General features: G+C 40.3%; 1 protein-coding gene across 3 annotated transcripts in view; it reads right to left on the bottom strand.

Moving 5' to 3' along the window:
* Nucleotides 1-275: 275 nt before the first annotated feature.
* stam (signal transducing adaptor molecule (SH3 domain and ITAM motif) 1) overlaps nucleotides 276-17,396 on the bottom strand; it is a 51,376-nt gene continuing 34,255 nt past the window's right edge. Inside the window, exons 10-15 of one of the 3 annotated variants that reach the window (XR_007956363.1) lie at nucleotides 16,865-16,952; nucleotides 12,905-12,959; nucleotides 10,874-11,027; nucleotides 10,244-10,422; nucleotides 2,468-2,824; nucleotides 395-2,194 (exon numbers count right to left, since the gene is read on the bottom strand). Coding sequence is in view for 2 of the 3 variants with exons in the window: in XM_052015984.1 (XP_051871944.1) it covers nucleotides 2,626-2,824; nucleotides 10,244-10,422; nucleotides 10,874-11,027; nucleotides 12,905-12,959; nucleotides 16,865-16,952 (675 nt within the window). In the remaining variant the exon portion in view is untranslated. Of the gene's footprint in view, nucleotides 2,825-10,243; nucleotides 10,423-10,873; nucleotides 11,028-12,904; nucleotides 12,960-16,864; nucleotides 16,953-17,396 lie in introns of all 3 variants that reach the window. The other 2 variants (XM_052015984.1, XM_052015986.1) reach the window with 2 other exon arrangements.

A 17,396-nucleotide genomic window follows, 5' to 3' on the forward strand; every position in this document is an offset into this window, starting at 1 on the left:
GCCTGCATGGATTTAATTGTAAAAGTTATTAACTTTGACCATTAACATAGGATAAACTTAAAAGAATAAAATACACTTACCCTCATTCACCAAAGCCCACACTCTGAGACCATTATACTCCAAGAACCGCTGGTATAGCTTGCATAAACATTTTCAAAAAAATCTGCAGATCTTAATTAAAGTCGCTTGCAAATTCATTCCCAGAAAGTGCTGGCCTCACAAAAGATCACCTCATTGTATTATAAACCAAAGCTCAAAAGACCAAGAGGCTATAGAAGGCTTTTACCAAAAACAATTTTATGGTGGTTTATAGTGGAACTCACAGAGAACAGAAACTTATAATTCTGACACAACACCAATTGAATTCACAGACATCAGGACAATATCTGTTAAACTATTTATTTAAACCATTTAGTTGATCACAGGTCAACTGTGAAACTCTCTCTCAATGAAGATTCAGTATTTTCACTTTTCTGAACCCATGACATGCAATAGAATAAGAAATCTTATGAGATGCCTTAGAATTGTTGCATTGAACTCAGCCATTCTTGTTACAACTTATTTGACAGCTAACAAGGTCAAAGATTATACAAACACGCTTTCAAGTCATTTAACAGCATAAGCTTAGTTTAAAACTTCATATGATGAAACATACTTAAGCATCCATCAATAAAATGGTTTTAACATCTTGTACACAGATCTTTTCCTCATTTTCTAACAAGTTCATTCCAAAATAATTTGTGTAAATGGGAAACTGAACACAACTGAATCAGCATTTTACAATTAGCCTGTGGTAAACATTTTAACTGTATTTGCAAAATTATGGACCATTGACAATTTTTGTGAATTTAGTAATGAACAGCAGAAAAAAAAGATGTTTACATCTGTTAACCTATATATTAACGTACTTTTTGAATTACACTAGTTGAATTACATTTGGCTGATACTGCATTACATTGAGAGAACAATATGATGTTCTTCTTTAATTTTCAAAGCAAATAAAATATCAACTTCAAGAAGTTAAAGTGTAAATGCAACAAATATTTGCAAATTTCACACCTCCAGTTATAGGTACTAGATTAAAGGAGCACCATCTTTTTGAAAGGTTGTACAACAACAACTTTCTAAAATTTATTTACAAACAATGATAAATGATGTTGGAACAGAAATACAACTGTGTCATTCTTAGACAAAAGTAGTGACTTTAAAAGAAGAGCAATTCTAGAAGAAAAGTCCACTAGTCTGCAAACCTGATTGTTCCTCTCCACATTACTCACCAAGTCCATTTATACACTGAAAATAGATAACACCCCTCAGTGAAAGTCTATAAGTGGGAAGGGGACTCAAATTCAAAAGATAGATTAGGAAGTTTCTCAATAGTATTGATAGTTCTTACAAAGGTGGTACACAACACTACTTTAAATTACAATTTTGAAACAATTGGCCAAGAAAATTAGTATTGGAATATTGTCAATCAAATTCTAATTCTCACTATTTCTAACCATTATTGCAGAAGCAATCAGATCCCACAATCCCAATCAATGAAAGTTTTACTCCAATTATGAACAGTGATCAAGAGCAGCTTTTGTTTTAAAGCTAGGTCTTTGGTGGTTAGATATTAGTACCTGGAGCTACTTGCAAAAAATAAACCTCCTGGGCCACCAGTGTAGTGCACAATATATACTTTTTAAAATTATTTGCCAGGAGAATTAGTATTCAAGTTTTCACACTAACTTTAGATTTGAGTGGAATTACTTTTTCCCTTACTTAGCTTACTAAGGATAACAGTAATTTGCTACTCATACCCTGAAGAAACAATAGAAAGAGGAGACAAGGATAATATTGCTGAGCTTTAAACTGCATATAGTTGTAATGAGTCATAAATATGCTTCTGACCATTTGAAAAATAAATCCCAATTTTTTTTTTAAGTTAGATTAGGCATATGGTGAATAAGGTAATTTTATAAAAACATGTTATAACAATGTTTTTATAAAAAGCCAAAGCAGAGTCACTGGAGGTGAAAAAGCAGCAAAATAAAATGCATAGAAAGTACTGTAATAACTCATTTGACTTCCTTTTGAACCAGAATGAGCAAAGCATCATTGCGGGCATCTGAGAGGCCTTTTTCGACAGAGTGCAAAACGTGGCAATGTAGATTTGATCCTTCACATCATAGGGACGATGAAACATTATCTATTTTATATAATATATATAAATTAAAATTACTACAAAAAATTGATAATCTAATTTTAAATCCACCATGAATTAAATTTCTTAATCAACTGCAACAGTTTATCTTCACATTTTCACTTATGGCTATCAAATTTAATACTAATGCAATAAACCAACATTATGTACACATAACAGCTTATCAGTTCCATTTTAATCCATGAAATAGGAGAATATCCTCAGCATAAATAGCTGTAGTCATTTTAAGAACATGATGCTTTTTCATGGGTAGCTTACCATTTGTCCTCCTTTAGTATTAGGTGGTTCTGTTTTAAGAAAAAAAGTTCAGTGCAGTCGGCGCATATCGATGACATTTTAATTGCTGTAAATTGAAGTACTGCCTGTTTATTCTCAGCCAGCAATAAGGATAAGACTGATGAGAAATATTATATCCCCTATAGAAGTGCTTTCTGTGAGTAAGGTGATTGTTGCTGATTGCTAGACTGTTGGCCATGGGTTGTCGAAGAAACACTGTAGCTTGGCATCTGTTGTCCATTTAAGCCTGTACTCTGGTAATTAGAGACGTCAACATTTGAAGGGGCAGTTTGACTATAGACAGGTGCCTGATTTATGTATGTGTTTGCTGGCATAGCACTGAAAGACAGAAAAAATTGAATCAATCATTAAAACCTGGATTCTATTTAACATGCAAGGTAAACAGCTAAGATAGATTTGTAATGAGGTAAGTGACTCAGCCACAGACATTTGAACAATGTGGGTCCATGCCCTTGACTATATCCACAGTTCCCAAAAAAAACATTTTAGAAAAGCTGTCTAAATACTCTAAGCATGTCTGATAAAACTTAACTGACCAAACTGAAGTTATAAACAGATAAGCCACATCTAAAATGTTATTCATGATAACAGGATTTGATTGGATACCTACTTTAGAGTAATTTTATTGCAAGAACCATATCATGCATTTCATCACAAAATCATCACTCGGTTTCAAATGCTTTGATGTCTCTGTTTTTGGTTAATAATAAACTACAACCAAAAAGATATTTATTGGTTTTGTAGTTACATTTTTCTGTCCCAAAAACTATATTACACCAAATAATGTTCTCCAGGTTATGGATTTTACTTAATCTGCATAAATTTACTACTGATTTGGAATAAACACCATGAATGCAAAATTTAGTTCCATTGACTTCAAGTTGGGAACTTGTTTTTCTCCAGTTACAGCAGTCAGAGTAGCAGAGGAGAGGAGCTAACAGATTGTTTTTTATAAAGTTGTGTGATTGGCTAAGTGTGTGGCAACTAAGCCAATAAAAGGAAGGTAGGGTAAAGTGTTGTGGCCATTTTGGAGCAGGCCAGTGTAGGAGTGGGAATCTGAGGCTTTGGGGATATTGTGAAACAAGTTAGAGGTCTCAAAGAACAAGGACTCTGAACACAGCCTTAGAGTTAAATGATTTATTTACGAAGGCAAATGTGGGGAAAAGGTAATGGGGCGACACACACACACACACACACACGCACTGGTGATAGTGAGTGTGGGAAAATCGCAACAAGGATAAAATACACACACGCACACACAACAAACTGGGTACAAACACACAAGGAAAAGCGATATGCTATCCGCCACCCCTTGACTCAGTGCAGGCATGGCTCCACGCCACCAGGAATACTAACTTAAGATGCTTCTAACCCTGTTGATGTGCACAGCTTACCAGCAGTCTCTCCAACATTGTTTCACGATTCCTCCGGGCAAACAAAGAGACCCAACCCAGCACATAGGGCACTCTTTATAGTGCTGGAGGGCTGGGGGGTGGGGAGGTCCAACCCAGGTAGTTCAAAAGGGCCAATGGCCCAGTGCCAGCAAGGACTAATCGATCACCAGAGGCCAATGGCCCGAGGCCAGGTACAAAGATGCTCAAAGGGGCCAATGATCAGGTGTGCACTGATGGGTGAGGTGGAGCCAGGCCTTGATTGACAGCAGTGTGTCTTTCGACCAGGTACTGGGCAGTGCTGTCACGTGACAGCCCCGGCCCTCCACAATACGGGGAGGAGGCACAGGTGAGTAGCAGGTAAGATTTTTTTTATATAGCAGTTAAATAAAAGACATCAAATTATAACTAATTAAGTAAAACAGAGATGCAGAATCAGGTGACGTGTTGTAGCTGCATGATGCGGGAGCTGATGGACCCCTTTGTGGTTCCAAGTGACCACATCTGCAGCAAGTTTTGGTTGCTTGAGGAACTCAGGCTCAAAGTTGATGACTTGGAATCTGAGCTTCAAACACTGTGACACATCAGGGAGGGGGAAGAGTTACCCAGATGCTGTGTTTCTGGAGGTAGTCTCACCCATTAAGATTAACTACTTCAAGTTCGGTCTGTGGTCAGAGACAAGAGGGTGTGACTGAGTGAGGCAGGTAGGGGGATCCAAGAGGTAGTGCTGGAGGAGCATCAGCCCTTGAGCTTGTCCAACAGGTCTGAGATTCTTGTTCCCTCTGTGGATGAGAGTGGAGGTTGTAGGAAGGATGAGCAACCGAACCATGGTTCAGGGAGCCATTCAAGAGGGGGCAGAGATGAGAAATGTAGTTATGAACCCACACCCCACCCTACTATTTAGTTTGAAACCCTATCTACAGCCCTAGTTATGCTATTCACCAGGACCCTGGTCCCAGCGTGGTTCAGGTGGAGCCTGTCCTGTCACAACATCACAGTACATGCACGGTACAGGGCAGGCACGGTAGTGTAGTGGTTAGCATAACGCTTTACAGTGATAGTGACCCAGGTTCAATTCTGGCCACTGCCTGTAAGGAGTTTGTACATTCTCCCCGTCTGCATGGGTTTCCTCCGGGTGCTCCAGTTTCCTCCCACATTCCAAAAGACCTACAGGTTAGGAAGTTGTGGCCATGCTATGTTGGCGCTGGAAGCATGGCGACACTTGCAGGCTGCCTCCAGAACACTACGCAAAAGATGCATTTCACTGAGTTTTGATGTACATGTGACTAATAAAGATATCTTATCTTATGATTAGGGGTAGTATAGTCGAGGGAATAGACACAATTCTGTCTCAAGGATCGAGTGCCCCGAAGGCTGTGTTGCCTGCCTGGGTTTGGGACATCTCATCTGACTTGCAGAGAAATTTAGAATGGGAGGGGAAAGATCCAGTTGTCATGGTCCACGTAGGTACCAACAATGTAAGTAGAACAAGGAAAGAGGTTCTGCTGAGGGAAATTGAGCAGCCGCGGACTAAATTAAAAAGCAGAACCAAAAAGGTAGTAATCTCTGGATTGCTACCTGAGCCATGTGCAGATTAGAGTTAAATGTGTGGCTCAAAGATTGATGTGGGAGAAGTGGGTTTGAATTCATGGACATTGGCACCAGTATTGGGGAAGGAGGGAGCTGTTCTGATGGGACAGGCTCCACCTGAACCACACTGGGACCAGAGTCCTGGTGAAGAGCATAACTAGGGCTGTAGATTGGTGGGGGGGGGGGGTGGTGGGGTGGGTCAACAGATTGGAAAAGTATGAAAAAAGTAAAAGGGAAGGAGAATACAAGAGAGGATACTGAAATCTCCAGAATAAAAGAATAAGACAAAGTTCAGAAAGGGATAAGAATTTAACTTCAAACAACATGGAGTCAAATTTGAGAAGGGTGGTGAATACAGGTCTGAAGAGGTTATATTTGAATAATGTAGACGAGCTCATAGCGCAGTTAGAAATTGGCAGATATGACGTTGTGGGCATCAGAGTCGTGGTTGAAAGAAGATCACAGCTAGGAACTAAACATCCAAAGGATACACAACCTATGAAAGACAGGCAGGTGGACAGAGGGGGTGGGGTGGCTGTTGGTAAAAAATGAAATCACATCTTTAGCAAGAAGTGACATAGAATCAGATGACGTAGAATCCTTGTGGGTAGAGTTAAGAAACTGCAAGGGTAAAAAGACCCTGATGGGAATTATATACAGGCCTCTAAATAGTAGCCAGGATGTGGGGTACAAATTACAACAGGAGACAGAAAAAGCATGTAAAAAGGGCAATGTTACAGTGATCATGGGGGGATTTCAAATATACAGGTAGATTGGGAAAATCAGGTTGGTAATGGATTCCAAGAGAAGGTATTTGTAGAATGCCAACGAGATGGCCTTTTAGAGCAGCTTGTGGTCAAGCCCACTGGAGAAAAGGCAATTCTGGATTTGGTGCAGTGCAATGAACCAGATTTGATTAGGGAGCTTAAGGTAAAGGAACCCTTAGGAGGCAGTGATTATAATATGATAGAATTCACCCTGCAGTTTGAAAGGGAGAAGCTAAAATCAGATGTATCGGCATTACAGTTCAGTAAAGGTAACTACAGAGGCATGAGAGAGGAGCTGGTCAAAGTTGATTGGAAGGGGACCCTAGCAGGGATGATGGTAGAGAAGCAATGGCAGGAGCTTCTCCAATTAATTCAGAAGCTGCAGGATCAGTTCATCCTGAAGAAGCATTCTAAAGGGAGGATGAGGCAACTGTGGCTGACAAGGGAAGTCAAAGACAGCATAAAAGCAAAAAGAGGGCACACAATATTGCAAAAATTAGTGGGAAGCTAGGGGATTGAGAAGCTTTTAAAAACCAACAGAAGGTGAAGGTAAACTAGCCAATAATGTAAAAGAGGATACCAAAAGTTTTTTCAGATACATAGAGAAAAAGAGGCAAGAGTGGACATCAGACCGATGGAAAATGACACTGGAGAGGTAGTAATGGACAACAAAGAAATGGTGGACGAACCGGATAAGTATTTTGTGTCAGTCTTCACTGTAGAAGACACCGGCAACATGCCAGAAATTGAGTTGGGGATAGAAGTAAGTGTAGTCGCTATTACTAAGGAGAAGGTGCTTGGGAAACTGAAAGGTCTGAAGGTAGATAAGTCACCTGGACTGGATGGACTACACCTCGGGGTCTGAAAAAAGTAGCTGAAAAGATTGTGGAGGCATTAGTAGTGATCTTTCGAGAATCATGAGTAAAGCACTGCACTGGGGGAAAAAAAAAAATCGCCAATGTCACTCCTCTCTAAGAAGGGAGGGAGGCAAAAGACAGAAAATTATAGGCCAGTTAACCTGACTTCAGTGGTTGGTAAGATGTTAAGAGTCCATTATTAAGGATGAGGTTTCAGGGTACTTGGAAACACATGATAAAATAGGCCGGAGTCAGCATGGTTTCCTCAAGACAAGGTAGAAGATTGACTGACTACCAGAATGCAAAGAGTGAGAATAAAGGGGGCCTTTTCTGGTTGGCTGCCAGTGACTAGTGGTGTTCTGCAGGGGTCAGTGTTGGGTCTGCTACTTTTCACGTTATGATCATAATATGATAGAATTCACCCTGCAGTTTGAAAGGGAGAAGCTAAAATCAGATGTATCAGCATTACAGATCAAGATGACAGAATTGAGGGCTTTGTGGCCAAGTTTGCAGATGATACAAAGATAGGTGGAGGGGCAGGTAGTGTTGAGGAAGCAGGGAGTCTGCAGAAGGACTTGGACAGGTTGGGAGAATGGGCAAAGTGGCAGATGGAATACAGTGTAGGGAAGTGTACGGTCATGCACTTTGGTAGAAATAAAGGCGTAGACTATTTTCTAAACGGGGAGCAAATTCAGAAGTGAGAGGTGCAAAGGGACTTGGGCGTCCTAGTGCAGGATTCCCTAAGGGTTAACTTGCAGGTTGAGTCAGTAGTAAGGAAGGCAAAAGCAACATTGGCATTCAGTTCAAGAGGACTAGAATATAAAAACAAGGATATAATGCTGAGCCTTTATAAAGCAGTGGTCAGATCACATTTGGAGTATTGTGAGCGGTTTTGGGCCCCATATCTAAGGAAGGATGCACTGGCATTGGAGAAGGTCCAGGAGGTTTCCAATAATGATCCCAGGAATGAAAGGGTTAACATGGAGCATTTGATGGTTCTGGGCCTGTACTCGCTGAAGTTTAGAAGGATGAGGTGGGATCTCATTGAAACCTACTGAATATTGAAGGGCCTGGACAGAGCGGACGTGGAGAGGATGGTTCCAGTAGTGGGAGAGTCTAGGACCAGAGGGCACAGCCTCAGAATAGAAGAGCACCCCTTTAGAACAGATGGGGAGGAATTTCTTTAGCCAGAGGTGGTGATCTGTGGAATTCATTGCCAAGTCATTGGGTATATTTAAAGTGGAGGTTGATAGGTTCTTGATTAGTAAGGGTGTCAAAGGTTATGGGGAGAAGGCAGGAGAATGGAGTTGAGAGGGAAAAATAAATCAGCCATGATCAGATGGTGGAGCAGACTCGAAGGGCTGAATGGCCTAATTCTGCTCTTGTGTCTTATGGGACAAATTTTCAGAAGCAGTGCACAACAAACAGCCATTCCTACACAAGCACACTTTGTGCTTGTGATGGAGATCACAAGTCTACCCCATAGTGCCTTAAAGTTGCAGGGAGATACTTCACACTGAAATAACCAATCTGAGGCCATGTAATTTCTCAGTTGAAAATATTTCATACATTGGATATTACAACACAGAAACTGGCCTTTCAGCCAAAGTCACTGTTTATACTCTGTATGGACTCAGCTACCTTCTCAACTATTAGGTGTAAAACTCTGATAATCCAGCATCTTCGAGACTTTGGTGCTGCCAGACTAGCAGACTTTCCATACTGTTGTCCTTAATAATGATACCCCAACACACTTATTTATACACAGTGGTATAATTTTTCAGTGAACTCATTGAGCATAAAGGGAGCAGAAAATAGAACCCAGTGGGTTTCAGCTGACCTTGACTTTAGCTACACACCCTGGCCACACTCCAGACCCCCAATTCCAACCACACACACTGCTCACACTCCAGAGTAATGAGTGAGCTAGATGCTAAACCACTGATTTCCAAACAATTGATGCCAATTATCAGAGTTTTATGTATTATCATTTCCTCATACACTTGCCCAGCCTCCCTCGGAACATATCAATACTATTTGTGTCAACCACTCTTTGGGGAAGTTTATTCCGAATTCCATGCTAGATTTCTTGTAGACTTCTACTTTTGGTCTCCCCCTTACTGAGCCTTGTGGAGTCATACAAAGGAGGCTGAAGGGAGACCTGATAAAAGTTTATAAAATTACAGGAGGCATAGATAGACAGTCGGTATCTTTTTCCTAGGGTTGAAATGTATGAGAGAGCGTGCATTTATTTTTAAGCAGACTCATGGGCGCCTGGAACATGCTGCCAGGGGCAGTGGTGGAGGCAGGTACAATAGATGTGTTTAAGAGGTAATTATGTAGGTACACGAATATGCAGAGAATGGAAGGATATGGACCACGTGCAGGCAGAAGGGATTAGATATCATTAGCTTAATTAGTTTGTCACAACATCATGAGCTGAAGTACAGCACAGTTCCTGTGCTGTACTGTTTCATCTTCTATACAGTCAATAGCCTTACAATAACACTACCCTTTGCACCTTGCCACTGACTCATTTTTGGATCCATTTGCCACTCTCCCTTGGATCTCATGGGCATTTACTTTTTTGACTAAACTGCCCTGTGGGATCCAATAGATCTAGTATGCTACTCTCCAAGGTCCCATTGAGGCTTTGTGCATCATCCTTCTTAACAGCTGTCACCTTGCAAAATCAGTGGTGCAACTTCCACTGATTGGTTTAATTGTCACTCCAAGTTTCCTTTGTACCTCTAGCCCACCAATAGCGGCATCTTCCCTGTTAAAAACAAGATCTCCATTCTTCCTCAAGATTTACTACTTCACATTTATTCATGTTGAACTTCATTTGTAAATGATTTTCCCATTTGGCAAGTTTATTAGAGACCTCCTGTAATGTTAGATTTATTTACATGAGCACCTATATTTGAGCCAAGAAACTGGAAAATACTGGCTTTTCCTTTCAAAGAGAATTATTCTGAGTTGATAATAGTCAAGTAATTACAAATTGATTTAACTGCCAAACAGTTTCAAATTAGCAGTTAACAAACAACTGCTTAAACTGATTTAGAGATCATTTAGTTCGGCAAGAAGTCCAGAATAATGCAGATGATAACAGAACACATACATACTTACTTGGTATAAGATGTCAGAGTTTGCTGGGTGGACAGGGCTGAACTTGCTGCTGGTGGGAGACCAGTTTGACTAAGTGATGGAATGTGATCTGCTGAAAGACTATAACCCTGGACTGAAGCCATTTGATGTGTACCAGATACTACATAAGTGCCACTGGGAGGCTGTCCTGAATATACCTGCTAAAGAAAAATAAAAGTATATGGCATCAAATACCACTGAGTGTACAAAGTCACCAAAATCAGCAACCAAGCTCTCATTTTTTGCAGGAGAACCATGGATATTTTGGCTTCCCCGCTTCTCATTAAAGCAACAAATATTTTCTGTTTTAATAATGTAGTGATCAGTTCTATTTGATTTCTAAAGTTTGAGCATGGATTTTATGACAAAGAATATTTCAACTTTTTTCAATATTGTATACACTCCACATTTCACAAATTGCAAAATGTTTACACCTTTAGTTAAAAATTGTCATATCTTTCATTTGCTGCAAGAAATCTTCAGTGATCAGATTACTTGATGACATTAAATGTGCCAATAGTTTTTCTTTTCAGTCTTAAAGGGAATTCACAAGAAGAAGTTTGATTATTAAAAATAAGAAAAATTGTTAGCAAACTTATTTACAATAAATACCTGTGAGACTGCTACAGAGGATGGTTGCACGTAATACTGCTGATTTGGGAGTTTGGCATACATGGAATACATTGGATCTTCATTCATCAATTTAGCATACAAAGATAGAGCCTCCATCACTTTCACATTTAGATCTGACAGTTCAGAATGCTTCCTAAAACCACAAAGTAGTAAACAGGTAAGAGGTAGCACTGGATCTTGGGAAAAAAAGAATGAAATTTCAAATGGGCCAGGAATTCCTCAAGCTTTGTTTCACAGACAGAAACATTTGCAGCATTTCCTGCCCACAGTTTGCACCGGTCTGAATCCCATCATAATTCATGCAACAACAAGAACATAAATGGAGCAGACATCTGAATTGTGGGTGCAAAGATGGGTGAGGGTGGCACCTTGCAGCTCCATCCACAACACAGCATGCTACATTTTATTTCTGACAAAGCTGAAACAATTTTTCTTATATATAAACTGCTGGCTTTGTAATTGGCCATAGTTAAGGAAGCGCAAGAGGGCACAGGACAAGATTTCTTGGTAGGTCATGCCACTGTGCCAGTCCTGACACAGCTTTAGATACTGGTGTGAATCTCAGGCGAGTAATAACATGGTAAAATAAGAAAACACTGAGGAAATGGCAGCTCACGAAAAAATGACGGGAGGAAAAAAATAAGTATACTTGGACAAAAAATAAAAGCAAAGTTGACATTGAGCAACCACTTGCAACAGCCTGCATTTTATTTCTTTTTAAAAACAGGCAATGACAGAGGATGAAAGATCAGCTCCATAATAAACTGAAAAATAACTTTGATCAACTTATTTCTGCATCTCAATCCTGTGCTCAGTTTACACTTCTTTAGCATGCTTGTCAATCCACAAATTTTAAAAGTCTATCAGCCAAAAATAGTACATTTTTTGTTATTCATTTACTTTGAGATCTGGGTGTCATTATCAATACCAGCATTTAATGCTCATTCTTAATTGCCCTTGATGAGCTAATGGTGAGCCCCCTTCTTGAACTGCTGCAAACCCTCTGGTGAAGGTACTCCCAATGTGCTGCTGCATGCGGAGTCCCAGCATTAAGACAGTGAAGAAGTGGCAATGCATTTCCAAGTCAGGATTTGGAGGAGAACACATATGGTGCTGGTATTTCCATGCACTAAATGCCCTTGATGTTTTTGGTGGTAGAGGTAACAGGTTTTTTAGATGTGCAGTCAGAGTAGCTAAGGTGACCAACCCTACTTCTGACCTTATAATGAAACAATTGAAGATGATGGGGCCTAGTTCACTGTCTGTCTGGAGGAACTCCTACTGTGATGTCCTGAGGCTGGGATGATTGATCTCAAACAACCACCCTGGCATCTCCTTCTGCATTGCTCAAAGAACCATTGATCCCCATCTTAATAGCAGGCTGTTAGGTTACAGATTGTGGCGGGATTCATTTCTGCTATTGATAAGATGATGACCTCATGGATGCCCAAATTTAAGGGGCTGAATCTGTCTCTAACCCACTGAGCAGGATTTTAGTGCCACACAACATCATGGATGGTGACCTCAATGTGAAGACAGGACTTGGTCTCCTCAAAAATAGTGTGGCGGTCGCTTGTACTAAAGCCATCATGAACAGATGCAACTGTCACAAGTAGATTAGTAAGAACCATGTCAAGCAAGTTTATTTCTCCTGTTAGTTCCCTCGCCATCTGCTGCAGGCCCAATTTCTTGGCTATAACCTTCAGAACTCAGCCTGGTCAGTAAAGAGTAGTGTTACCAAACCACTTTTTTTTTTGAAGGACATTGAACCCACCCAGTTTACATTCAGTGCCCTTGCTACTTTCAGTGATCCACTGAAATGATCTTCAACATGCAGGACCATTGATTCATCAGCCAAGAGAGGACATTAATTGGCAATCAAGGCATTTTCATCCCTATGGTTGATCTGATACCCAGAGATTTCTAAGGCTCCAATGATGATGTTGACGACTCTAAGGACTACTCTCTCCCTCTGATATACACCGTGAAATATGAAAATAGGACTTTTACCTGTCAATTTCTTCTAACTTCTGGTCTATGAGTGGTCCCATTTGGTGACAGATACCTGGGAAATGTTAAAAAAAAGATTTGGTGATAGGGAAGATAAAAGTATATTACATTGCACAAGTCAGCGGATAATTGAAGTAAATGCAAACAAGTAACTGATTAACAAAGTGCAGGCGATACTATATCTGATGTTGTGCAACAAGATAGGAATTAATGACCTGATTATGAAGGCATTCAAGGTTGCAGCAACTATAATATGATTGAATTTTACATTCAGTCTGAGGGGGAGAAGAATGGGTCCAAGACTAGAATGTTACCCTTAAATAAGGGCAATTATGTAGGTATGAAAGCAGAACTAGCTAAAATAAACTGGCAAATTAGGTTACGGGATCTGTCAGTTAAGATGTAACAGCAGACATTAAAGGGCACTATTCAGAATACACTCTTAGATAAATTTCATGAGGAAGGATTGCAATGGAGGACCCAATAAGTGGGATGAACTGAAAAGGTTAAAGATAGCATCAAGCTTGAAGAAAAAGCACATAATTTCATTAAGATAGGCTGGTCAGAAGATTGGACACAATATAATAAAATGGCAAAGAATAAACAAGAGATTAATAATGAATTAAATGTTAGAGTAAAAGAGAAAGCTAGCTAGTAATCTAAAAAGGGAAAAAAGGAGTCTCTGCTAATTCTCTTTAAATGGAGATAAAGTGCATTGTGATCTAACAGAAAGCGAGTCTGAGCAATTAATAACGGAAAATGAGATGGCAGATGAATTGCACACAGATTTTATATCAGTCTTTGTGAAGGGTGCGAAGTCACAGTGCAGGCTTTGCTGAGTGCTAAGTTTCAGTAAGGAAGGCGATTAGTGATCAGGTAAGATTAATTTCCCCTTTATTCTCAGAAGGGACTGGTAATAAAGGATACAGGAATCAGGGCAGCGCTACACTCATCCTGCAAGATGTGGAAAATACAATTTCCAACATCCCTGCTGGCTGTCTGTGGGAAGTGTGTCCAGCTGCAGCTCCTAACTGACTGCAAAGTGCAATTTGAGCTGTGGTCAGATTCACTATGGAGCACCCAAGGTGTGGAAAACATTGTAGGTAGTATGATTAGTGAGTTAGTCACAGATAGAGAAAGGAGATGGGTGACCACCAGGAGGTACGTACACTTGGATGTGAATGGAGGAGGTACAATGCAAAAGCTGGTGGTGTTGTGGATGGCAAGCAAGCACAGTTATCCAAGGCTACAACACGATATAGATTGGATAGAAAGTTAGGTGGAGCATTGGCAGATGGAATTTAATCTTGACAAGTTTTGGGAAGTCAAATGGGGCAGGACATAGAGTAAATGTTAGGGCACTAAGGAATGTTGATGAACAGAGGGACCTTGGGCTTCAAGTCCACAGTTCCTTGAAAGTGGCAATGGAAGTAGATAGCAAAATGAAGGCAGCATATGGCATGCTTGCCCTCATAGGTCAGAGCACAGAATATAAAAGTTGGGAGGTTGTGTTGCAACTTTACAAAGCACCAGTTAGACTGCACTTAGAATATTGTGCACAGTTCAGGTCGCCACACCACTGGAAGAATATGATTGCACTAGAGAGAGTGCAGATGAGATTCACCAAGATGTTGCCAGGATTGGAGGACTTTAGTTATGGGGAGAGATTGGGTTGTTTGCCGTGGAGCGAAGGAGACCAAGAGGTGATAACGGTATATAAAATTATAAGAGGCATGAATAGGGTAGATAGTCCGAATCTTTTTCCCATTGTAGGGGTATCAAAAGCTGCACAGATTTAAGGTGGCAGGAAGGAGTTTGAGGGCAAACAGAGTGGTGGATGTCAGGAACACACTGCCAGAGGAGGTGGAGAATCAGATACATTCAGTATGTTTAAGAGACATTTAGACAGGCACTTGAATAGGCAAGGCATAGAAGGATACAGACCTACTGCAAGCAAATGGGATTAGTGTTGGTGGGCAAAAAGGTCCACATGGATGTGGTGGGCCGAAGGGTCCGTTTCTGTGCTGTATGACTCCATGATTCAATCTGCTAGGCATTTCCGACACACCTGACTTACAATTTATAGCTTCTACTTATCCGTTTGTTTTTTCCTCTCTCTATCTAAATATCCTCATTAACCTATCAACCAGATGGCTTGATCAACAGCTTATTCCCATAGCAACCCTGACCTCAATCTATCAGTGATTTTCCCTTTGTTCTATCCATCCCCACCCCCACCTCTTTGCAATTTAAAACGGAATCTTTTCTCTTTCCCATTACTAATTAAGCACCTTCGACTTGTAACATTGACTCGGTTTCTCTTTCTACACATGCTGGAAACGGTCAGACGGCATTTGTATAAGTTGTGAAGAGGACACAAGGAAGCTACAAACAGATATAAATAAGGCAAATGCAATAATTACAAAAGGCTAGTTACAGAGTCATAGAATCAGACTGCACAGAAACAGATCCTTCAGCCCAGCAAATCCGTACCAATCATAAAGTACCCACTTCCACTAATCCTACACTACTCTCATTTTATTTCCTCCATATTCCCATCAATTCCTCCTGGATTCTACCATTCACTTACACACTAGCAACAATTTACACCAACAATTAACCTACCAACCCAAACGTTTTTGGGATGTGGGAGGAAACCAGAGCACCTGGGGTAAACCCAAATGGTCATAGGGAAAGCAAACAAACTCCACACAGATAGCACCAAAGAGGATTGAACCGGGAGCTGCGAGGCAGCGGCTCTAACAGCTAGCCCACCCTGCCACCCACTAGTGTGCGGGAACAGCATTTAATGGGAAAGCTCGCAGAACGTTATCATTTACATCCATGGAACTGATTACAGATGACCCCAAGGGGGCTGCATTCCTACAAAATGGTTCATAATTCAAAGCCGTGTCACCTGAGCATGCGTCAAGAAATGCAAGTCTGAAAAAAAAATTGTGATCTTGATAAATGGAAGAGCAGGCTCAAGTAGCCCATTCCTGCTCCTAATTCATAGGTATGTAATATTTGTTAAATAACACCAGCATGAAAGAATAGAGTTTGCCTTAGATACGAGTCATTGTCACAAAAACTGAACCCTACCACAACTTGCGTGACTATTTCTCATTTGTGCGCTAACCCTTCGTGACTTGAATTGAAACCATGCAAATTCATCATCTTTACTGTACCACAACCTCCTGGACCCCTTGCAAATGAAACTGAAGCTGATGAGTATACTCAGAAGGGTATGTAGCATCTGTGGAGATCTAAAACATTAACTGTTTCTTTCTCCACAGATGCCACCTGACCTGCTGAGTACTTTTGGCATCTCTTATCTTACGTCTGCAGCATTTACTCTTGTTAAACGATGAGGAGACACACCACAAATTCCATGCCATAGTTATCCCTCTCCTTAGCCGTTATCTGAGAGTCTGCCACAGGATTTTGCAATTTGGCCCGAGATAAGCCTTCATAATACACAACTTCATCAATTCTATTTATAAACAGCATCCATCTTGGCCTTCAATGATCTGCCCTGGGAACCCTCAACCATGATCTATTCAAATCATCTCTTGGCAAACCTCATCTTCCGCAAATGAACAAATCCAACACTGCTGGTTGTGTCTTAACTCGCACCAAGTCCTGTTCATCCATTACTGAAGCTCTAAATCTGGCAATAGATCAATTTTAAGTTTCTCACTCTTGTTCTCAGATCCTCCCATGTCCCCACTCTGCATCTCCATTGTACTGTCAAAACAGCCAAAATCTTTCTTCAGATCCAATATCTCTGTGTGGCTTGATATGAAATTTTCTGGGACCCAAATTTAAAATTTCCATCAAATCAATGCTCAAGTATTTTAAAAAAAACATAAATATTTGAAAGTTGTCATTTTATGTTAATGGTGCAGGAATGAACTGCAGGGTAAGGCAATTATAACAGGAAACACACAGCCTTCCTACCTTCTAGATGCAGTAGATCTGTTGGGTCTGGCTGACCATCAGTGGGGTTAGCACTCTGCAACATCTGTAGTAGATGATCCATCTTTTCCTAGTGATGTTAATAAAATAAAAGGAATTGGCGTTTGCTAAGGTTCTGGACAAGAGATTAACGAAAGGGAGACAGTTGACAGAATTAGGGATATATCTTATGACATAGGTTGACAATTGGTTGAGTTGGAGGACGAGACCTGAAATAGAGAGTTCATTTTCTGATGATTCGCAGAATGTGATAAAAGGCGTTCCCGGAGCTAGCTGTACTAGTGCCTCAACTTACAAGTGGTTTAGAATACTGAATACAGATATTGAATACAGATATATATCAACGTTTGCAGAGAATACTAAATAAGGAAATTAAAAAAGGTCTGAATGGACAAAATTATATCAGATGGAATTCTACATAGAGAAATGAGAAGTCATCCAATCATAACGGAGCTGAATAGATGTTCTTAATTGTGAAAAGCACAAGAACAATATACAAATTACATAGAAATTA

The sequence above is a fragment of the Pristis pectinata genome, chromosome 5, assembly GCF_009764475.1.
Source record: "Pristis pectinata isolate sPriPec2 chromosome 5, sPriPec2.1.pri, whole genome shotgun sequence".
NCBI lineage: Eukaryota > Metazoa > Chordata > Chondrichthyes > Rhinopristiformes > Pristidae > Pristis > Pristis pectinata.